The sequence below is a fragment of the Cornus florida genome, unplaced genomic scaffold (assembly GCF_030987335.1).
Source record: "Cornus florida cultivar Cherokee Brave unplaced genomic scaffold, ASM3098733v1 CherokeeBrave_3.0.0_Hap2_Chr01, whole genome shotgun sequence".
In the NCBI taxonomy this organism is placed as follows: domain Eukaryota; kingdom Viridiplantae; phylum Streptophyta; class Magnoliopsida; order Cornales; family Cornaceae; genus Cornus; species Cornus florida.
In genome coordinates this window covers 97,641,857-97,650,776 of record NW_026775571.1, presented here as the reverse complement: position 1 = coordinate 97,650,776, position 8,920 = coordinate 97,641,857, and the positions used below count along the sequence as shown (strand labels likewise).

General features: G+C 34.8%; 1 protein-coding gene across 1 annotated transcript; it reads left to right on the top strand.

The window, feature by feature from the left end:
- The first annotated feature begins 363 nt into the window (after nucleotides 1-363).
- LOC132308498 (lysine-specific demethylase JMJ26-like) lies at nucleotides 364-7,251 on the top strand. The gene is made up of 13 exons (XM_059806593.1): nucleotides 364-662; nucleotides 1,433-2,726; nucleotides 2,841-2,956; nucleotides 3,073-3,172; nucleotides 3,301-3,433; nucleotides 3,512-3,575; nucleotides 3,714-4,416; nucleotides 4,659-4,988; nucleotides 5,458-5,781; nucleotides 5,863-5,935; nucleotides 6,025-6,110; nucleotides 6,679-6,798; nucleotides 6,960-7,251. The coding sequence occupies exons 2-13, from the start codon at nucleotides 1,440-1,442 to the stop codon at nucleotides 7,026-7,028; spliced, it is 3,405 nt and encodes a 1,134-aa protein (XP_059662576.1). The 5' UTR covers nucleotides 364-662; nucleotides 1,433-1,439; the 3' UTR covers nucleotides 7,029-7,251.
- Nucleotides 7,252-8,920: the final 1,669 nt, after the last annotated feature.

Here is an 8,920-nt window from a genome sequence, read left to right as displayed (position 1 = left end):
TTTTTATTTTATGATGTTTGATTGTAATAAAATATTTACAAAAAAAAAATATTAAAATTTAACAAAAATAATTTATTCATTAATTTTTTACAAGTTATTTTACATGCCTCGTCCGATGGACTTAATTTCAACCTTAACATAAACTTTTATCAAACACCAACAAAATAAAAATAAAAAAAAAAATATTTTATGTCGAAGTAAACGGAGCCTTAATTTAATTTAAGAGTCATTTATTTTGTTTTAAGTACTAAATTGAATTGTTAAAAATGAAATTGTACCTCCTTAACTAAGTGGCCAATGGTCCAAGAAACGTGCCCTATATTTATGACTTTTTACTAGTAGCGGCAAACCGCCTTTCTACAAGCCCACCTGTTCTCTCACTAGGGAATAGCAAACCGCCTTAGCCCTCTGATTTTTCGCTCTCTTTTTTTCCTCTCTCTATCTATCCCTCTCTCTCTCTATCTTTCCTTCCTAATTAAGCCGGAAGCCGAACGCATCGTTTTCTCAGAATCTTTCACTCCCACGAATCCGAGTCTCTCAATCTCCAATCTCCAACAAACAATTTAGTCTCTCCGGTGAAGAACATACGTATTAGTTTCACAATCAGAATCGCAAATTCACGGTTTCGAGCTCTAAATGGCCTGAGATTTTCCATTGATCAGGTGAGTCAATCGTCGATCACTGATCTACCTACCAGCCTTTATCGTACCTTCCATCGATTGCATTTTCGTCTCTGTTTTGAATTTATCTTGTTTCCGTATTCATACATGTGTTGAGTCGATGGAATTGAGATTATCAGAAACCTGAATGGGATTGACGAGATTGATTTTTTTGGGTGAATGGACCTAGGTTTTTAATCACGAAACCCTAATTTTTCTCAGATTATCTCTTCTGGTGATGATTCTGTGTGTTTTGGATGTATTGACCGTGTTGAATTGACTTGAAGTCAACGTTAAGTCTTCTTGGTATTATCTGTAGTTTATATACAGGCATTTATATATAATATATGTCACATTATAGAGGACACATTTAAATGAAAAACACAGATTGGGATCAAATCATGAGCATGGTGCATGAATGACTGCATACATAATAGCTCCTTGAATTGTATTTGTTCCTATTTGTAAATTGATATTTCAATAGTGCATACATGCTAACCACCAAGCATTAGCTTGAGTGGTATCTCCTCCATATTCTTCACAAGTACTGAATGGGATGAAATGGGTGCTGAGTGTTTCTTACTTGTTACACACTATTTGTATGCATTCCTTTTGTAAGAGGCACCTGCACCTGCTACTTCATGTGCATAATAATCGTTACAATTTGTTTATTAAATCCAAATTTTACTCAATTTTCGAACCAGCACCTTTTACTACCAAGGATAAAATTGAATTTGATGACTTAATTTACCCGAAGATTTCTACTTTTGTAGACTAAAGATGATGATGGCGATGCCAGTGTTGTTTGCACAGCAAGGAGGGGTGAACCATTGCATTGATATTAAAACACAGACGAGCACAGATACCCCAACGGTTCGTTATACAAGAAAGAGAAAATCTGCAGAACTCAATGATAGTGTAAAACATATACTAGAAGGAGAAGAAGGAAAGAAAAATGGAGGGTCATCACCAAAGAACACCAAAACTTCAGTGAAAAAGAAAAGGTCGTGTAGAGATATTAAATGTTCATATGGTAGAACCTCAGAGAAGCATTGGAGTGCCTCAAACAAGAAAAGAACTGTAGAAGATGAATTTACTTCAGGAGAAAGGGAAAGTGATGAAAAGAAAGTGGGGCCATCAGACGGAAAAATAAGCTCAGTTAAGAAGACAATGTCAACTCAGGGAACTGAAAGATCACAAAGCATCAAACCTTCAGGAAAGCATAACTATCCCTCAAATAAGTACATAATTCTTGAAGATGAATCCTCAATGAGTGAAAAGGATGATAATTATGAGAAAAAAGAAGAGGAACTCAGGACATCATCTCCAAGAATAAAAAGTTCAATTAGAAAAAGAAGGGTGACTTCATATACCAAATGCTCTCATGGTAAAGGAGTTTCAAAGAAGCATCAGGGTGTCTTAAGAAAGAGAAGACTTCTTGTTGGATTTTCTTCTGATGAAGAAGAGGAATTTAAAGTCAATATTGCAGGTTCATTATCCAGTACTGGAATAAAAATTTCAACTGAAGAAAGCAAGGTAACACTAGAAGTCGAAGGCCCTGGTAAAAGAATTTCAGAAAGACAACGTGCTGCCTCAAACAAGAGAAGTGTCTTTGATAATGAATTTTATTATTGTGAGTGGGTAGATGATGAAGAAAATATGGATGAAATGGAAATAGAGTCGAGGAGCAGATGCAAAGGTTCAGATGCTGTGAAGATGAAAAGAAGTTTGGAGGACAACGGAGAGAAAATTAATGAATATAAGGATCTGTCTTGCTATCAATCATCTACTTCCTCCTCGAGTTCGAATGCTGTGAAGATGAAAAGAATTTTGGAGGGCAAAGGAGAGAAAATTAATGGCTATAAGGATACATCTTGCTATCATTCATCTACTTCTTCCTCGAGTTCAAATGCTTTGAAGATGAAGGGAAGTTGCAAAGGAGAGAAAATTAATGACTATAAGGATCTGTCTTGCAATCATTCATCTACTTCTTCCTCACCTTCCAATTCTTGTCAATTGGTTTCAGTTTCAAAAAGTGATCACAGATGCATAAAGAAGAATATGAAGGTCAAAATCCCCTCTTTGATTATTTGTCCAATATATGAATTATATCTTTCTTTTCCTTTATCTCTTTTGAAGTAAAGGATTTACTGGTTGACATTATATTATCGCCTTAAGCAGGAAAATGGAGAAGAGTGCTTAAAGTGTCATCAGTGCTGGAGAAATGATAGAAGAATTGTTGTTCCTTGCACCAAGTGCAAAAAACTACTATATTGTATCCAATGTATCAGGCAGTGGTAACTTTTCTACCTATACCCTGGTTTCCTTCTGACCCTTTTTTTTCGTTGGTTTTCTTTTGTTTTCCATACCGTTCCCTTTTTATGATATTCTTTTCTTTTCCTTGGGTAAATAGGTATCCTGACTTGTCAGAAGAAGAAATTGCAGACTTTTGCCCATTTTGCCGAGGAATTTGCAATTGCACCATGTGCTTGCACTCAAGTGGCATGCTTAAGGTTTGATTATATCTTCTCTAGCTATAGTTACGAGGCACTATATATATATATATATATATATATATAAATATATATGATAAGTACCTTAGAAACTCATGTTATAAAAAAGGGGAATTTTTAATCTTCAGATGTCTAAAAGGGATCTCACTGATCGCGAAAAGCTTCAGCATCTTCAGTATTTAATCAACTCGCTTCTTCCATTTCTAAAACAAATTCATGAAGAACAAACTCTCGAAACAGAAAAGGAGTCTGATATTAAAGGTATATGTCTCTCAAATTATAGGTATGAATTCTTGAAACTAATAAATTATATTATTCACTAACAATCTTTTGTTATAGGGGTGGTGTCGTCTCGAATTGAAATAAAAAGGACCATTTGCTGCGCTGATGAGCGTATCTATTGGTAAGTTTATTTATTTGCTTTGGAGTAATTGTGTGAGTTTATATATAATTCTGCTAGAACTTCTTCTTTTGCAATAGCTAGCTAGCTTCTTTTACAATTGCTTACTTCTTCTTTTAACCTTTCTTGCACCTGGAGCAGCAATCACTGTGCAACTTCAATCACTGACCTCCATCGAAGTTGCCCAAATTGCTCTTATGAGCTCTGTCTTAGTTGTTGCCGGGAGCTTCGCAAGGGAGACATTTCAAGAGGTGGCAACAGAGTTGGTTTCAAATATTTGAATAGAGGTTATGATTACATGCATGGAGGAGATCCTCTACCAGAATCTTGTCATCAGGAAACTTCTGAAGATCATAATGAGCTACTAACTGTATGGGTTGCTGAAGGTAATGGAAGTATCACTTGCCCTCCAAAAGAAATGGGTGGATGTGGTAGTTGTGATTTGGAGCTCAGGTGTATACTTCCAGAGGGCTGGATTTCAAATTTGGAAGCAAAAGCAGAACACATATTAAGGAACTATAAACATGACCGAACAATTTCCAGGCCCAATTTTCGCAAAAATGGCACTGGTATGTTACTTAAAGCAGCTTCTAGAAAAGACTCTGCTGACAACTACTTGTATTGGCCGACTTCCAAAGATGTCTTAGAGGAGGAAGGGTTCTTGCGCTTCCAAAACCATTGGGCCAAAGGTGAACCGGTGATTGTTCAACATGTTCTTGAGCAGACATCTGGTTTAAGCTGGGAGCCGATGGTGATTTGGCGTGCATTATGTGAAAACTTGGATTCAAGGATCAGTTCAAAAATGTCAGAAGTGAAGGCCATTGACTGTCTAGCGGGTTGCGAGGTAAACTCTTCCTGTGCTCCATTTTGATACCTCAAAATACATTTCAGTATTTGTAGCATGTTTTGGTTTTGGTTCCATTACACATTTAATAATTCTTGTTAGCAAAAATCCTAGTATCTTTTTTTCATTGGCAAGACACACATTCACACACCTACTTTGTTGTGAGACTCCTTTTATACTTTTACGACCCATTGTTACTCGCTAATTTTTCTTCTGATTTTATTTTGTTATATATTGCGCAGGTTGAGATCAATGCCCGTAGTTTTTTCAAAGGTTATACAGACGGCAGAAGATACGATAATTTCTGGCCTGAGATGCTCAAGCTAAAGGACTGGCCACCATCTGATAAGTTTGAGGATCTCTTGCCACGCCACGCTGATGAGTTTATTAGCGCATTACCTTTCCAGGAATACACAGATCCTAGGTCTGGTTTTCTTAATCTTGCTGTAAAGTTGCCTTCAGATGTTCTTAAACCTGACTTGGGTCCAAAGACATACATTGCGTACGGTACTGCAGAAGAACTTGGAAGGGGGGATTCTGTGACAAAGCTTCATTGCGATATGTCAGATGCGGTATGATTTTAAAAACTATCTAGTACTGTTGCACTTTGGGTAGTAATTAGTAATGAATTGGACCAGCCATTGTTCCTTCCTGATTTGATTTCATTGGTCCAAGTTCATTGTTAGTTCTAATACGAGGGGTTCTTTTTTGTGAAAATCGTCTCTTGATGTGTGAATGACCCGATGTTGGCTTCAAAGTTCAATTATAAACCAACTTCTTGGCAATGCACAAAACTTGGACAATTAAACAAAAATGTGACCATTTTTGTGTTTCCTTTTCTTTTTGTTAATTTGGAGTCCTCAAATATGTTGCATTTCATCTGTATTATGGACCAAATTTCACAAACAGGCGTGCTGGTTTTGTACATAATTCCTGCTTTTGTGTAGGGCTCTTGTTGCATCTTTTTGATATTGAAATCTTCAATATGTTCTCCCCCTTCTACTGGGAACTTATTTTCTTCCAAATTTTGGCTTGTTGCAGGTTAACATTTTGACACACACTGCTGAAGTTGTGTTGGATAAGGTGCAGCATTCTGCAATCAAAATCCTGAAACAGAAACATAGAGCACAAGATGAAAGAGAACGCGTAGATCGAGAGAAACTTGGTAGTGGCATCAATGAAAAAAGAGTAGATGAGCACGAAAGACATTTTACATTTCCTTGTTCTTCACCAGAAGGTGCAATTGAGGAAATGGGTGATGCACTATGGGACATTTTTCGAAGGGAAGACATACCCAAGTTACAAGAATATCTTACAAAGCACTCAAGTGAATTTCGACATACCTTTTGTTGTCCAATAGAACAGGTAGTTTTCTGACAAGTAAATTTTCAGTTCAGCTTATTCAAATGTATTATAGGATCTGAGAAAAATCATTGTTTTTATTAGGTGGTTCATCCAATTCATGACCAATCCTTTTACCTGACTTTGGATCACAAAAGGAAACTCAAGGAGGAATTTGGTTAGTTTTTAAAGATGCATTATTAATTTTTGTTACAAGAATAAAACAACAATTTATGAATTTTTTTATTTTTATTTTTTATGTTATAGGAATTGAACCATGGACTTTTGAGCAACGACTTGGAGAGGCAGTGTTCATTCCTGCTGGATGTCCACATCAAGTCAGAAATTTGAAGGTATTTTTTTTTTTATATTCAAGTCGAGAATGGCATTCATGAACATGGATTTAGATGCGCTCCATTAGTTATTAGTTTTTCTTATTAGTTTTCCTTTCCAAGTCATCATCTAACTAATATCAACATGTCACGGCATCACTTTTATTAGGATTTAATTGCATATAATAACCATAACATAACATAAATGATATTTATGCAGGTCATAACTGTTATTAACATATCACCTCATCACTAGGATTTAATTGTGTACATATAATAACCATAACATAACATAAATGATATTTATGCAGGTCATAACTGTTATTAAAATATCACCTCATCACTTTTGTTAGAATGCCTATGAAAAACGGCCGGTTCAGTTGTGTGAATCCGTACACCACCCGGTAAACCGGTGGGTACAAAATACAGTTCGAACTTGCCGGTATGCACAAAACTGACAAAACAATGGCGTGACCACATCATCGAGAAATTGCATTTCCCATGAACATTATATAGTTTTCTCACAACAATTATTGTTTACATTATATATAGTTTCTTATAAATTTTTTTGTTTTATCTATAAAACCAGTCATGCACCAAAGTCGCAGTAGACTTTGTTTCCCCTGAAAATGTACGAGAGTGCATGAAATTAACTGAAGAGTTCAGAAGGCTACCTAAAGACCACAAGGCCAGAGAAGACAAACTAGAGGTACAACATTACATGCTATTATTTAAAATCAGTTCTGAATATCAATTTCTATGTTTTGATATGGTCAAATAAATAAAAAATATTTTCAACATGGTCAAATAAATAAAAAATATTTTCTCATACAATTTTTATTTTTATTTTTTCACTTTGTGGAATGACAGATAAAGAAAATGATCATTCATGCAATTGACAAAGCAGTTACAGAAATTGAAGGCTCATATGCTCATTGACGATGCCTTTCTCAGAATCTGCAACAAATAATTCACATCAGTCTTGTATTTTTGTTGTTTTACTACTGTGGTCCTTGGATTTTTGTAATTAATGTATAAATGCCAGGGACATTTTGGTAAATCTAGAGCTAGCATTGGTACTTGGGTCTGCCTAAGCCGTTGGCCGATTGAGGATACATTTGGGAGATTTATAAAATATAAATGAAAGAGCCTTTTTTCAGAATCTGAAGCAAATTGTATTTTTGTTGTTTTACTACTGTGGTCCTTGGATTTTTGTAATTAATGTATAAACGCCAGTGACATTTTGGTAAATCTAGAGCTAGCATTGGTATTTGGGTCTGCCAGATAACATTGAGGATACATTTGGGAGATTTATATAATATTATTATATGGAAGAGCCTTCTGGATGAGCTTGTGATTCTAAAATGTGGGCGCGGCTGGAAACGAAACGACCCGCGCTGAGTAGTGCATGCTTGGCCGTACAGCAAGTGCTCAGCTCGAGCTTCCACCCTAGTGTAAAAATGCATCACATTTGACATGGTTGCGACACCCAAGTACATATGCAAAAAACATAAAACAAATTCAATAGTCCTGAAATTATGTAATAATTTTTCTACACACACGACACACCTACGCAAACACACTAATAGACATACACTAATAGACATAAATATTGATTTGCATATCTACTGAATAAGATAATTATACAACTTTAATTAATTATAATTAAATATTAATTTATAATTTAAAAGGATGTGTCAAATATAAAATTATTTTTAAATTATGGACATGGCCACATGTCGGACCAATGTCTTGGAGTGTTTGGGTGTACCAAAAAACAAAAATAATGATTACGACACTTACAGATTTCTTTACTGTTCAACTTTGATTCCAAAAATATGAAACTGTTTATAAATAATTCGATTCCGATTTAGCCGAATCAAATAATAAGATTAAACTATATTAAATTATACACACACACACACACACACACACACACACACACACACACACACACACACTATAATCTGAAGGCCAAAATATCCTATAACGGTCCAATACGAAGGGTGCCCTAGTGTTCATCTACAAAGCATGGACACTTTTATGAATGAGAAGTACCAGTGTCGTGTCCGAGTCGAACACCAACACTGAGTCGAACACCAACACTCGTCCGAATTGAACACCAACCACTGTCCATAAATAAAAATTATCGAACATCGACACTCTTCGAACACGTGTCCATAAATAAAAATTAAATTTTATTAGACCGGCTTCGCCAACACACTTTGTAACATTTCTAGTACAAGTCTACTAGGTAATCTTGAATATAATATAAACACTAAATGAAAATCAAATATTATTAAAAAAAAAAAAAAAAAAAAAAAAAAAAAACACAACACTACGACAAAGTAGTGAAATAATGGTATATATGATATAAAAGTCATTATAATAATAACATAATTTAATATTATAAAAACACTTACTATAAAAATTAGAAATTAATGAAAGTTTTATAATACTATTACTTAATAGATATATATAAATAAAAAATCATATTTATATATACTCGTAGTCGTATCAGTGCTGAACCGTGTCCATGCTACACAGCTGTTAATAAAGTGTCGATATTTGACATCATATGTAAAAATCCATCAACAAACTAAAATCCAACAAAGCAAATTTCATACAACTATAGAAGAATCACCCAACGAGTGCAATACTTACTAGACGATTTCTTTACGATTCGACTTCGGTTCCAAAGGTTCAACTTTGGTTCCAAAAATATAAAACTATTTATAAATAATTCAATTCCAATTTAGTTGAATCGAATAATAGAACAATAAGATTAAACTATATTGAATTACAGACACACACATACACACACTATAATC

What these genes read in the sequence shown, in the direction of transcription:
- LOC132308498 (XM_059806593.1), top strand. Translation starts at nt 1,440, where the DNA reads ATGATGATGGCGATGCCAGTGTTGTTTGCACAGCAAGGAGGGGTGAAC. An exon ending in ATCCAATGTATCAGGCAGTG is followed by an intron (nt 2,957 to 3,072) that starts GTAACTTTTCTA and finishes TTGGGTAAATAG; the next exon opens with GTATCCTGACTTGTCAGAAG. An exon ending in ATTGCGATATGTCAGATGCG is followed by an intron (nt 4,989 to 5,457) that starts GTATGATTTTAA and finishes GGCTTGTTGCAG; the next exon opens with GTTAACATTTTGACACACAC.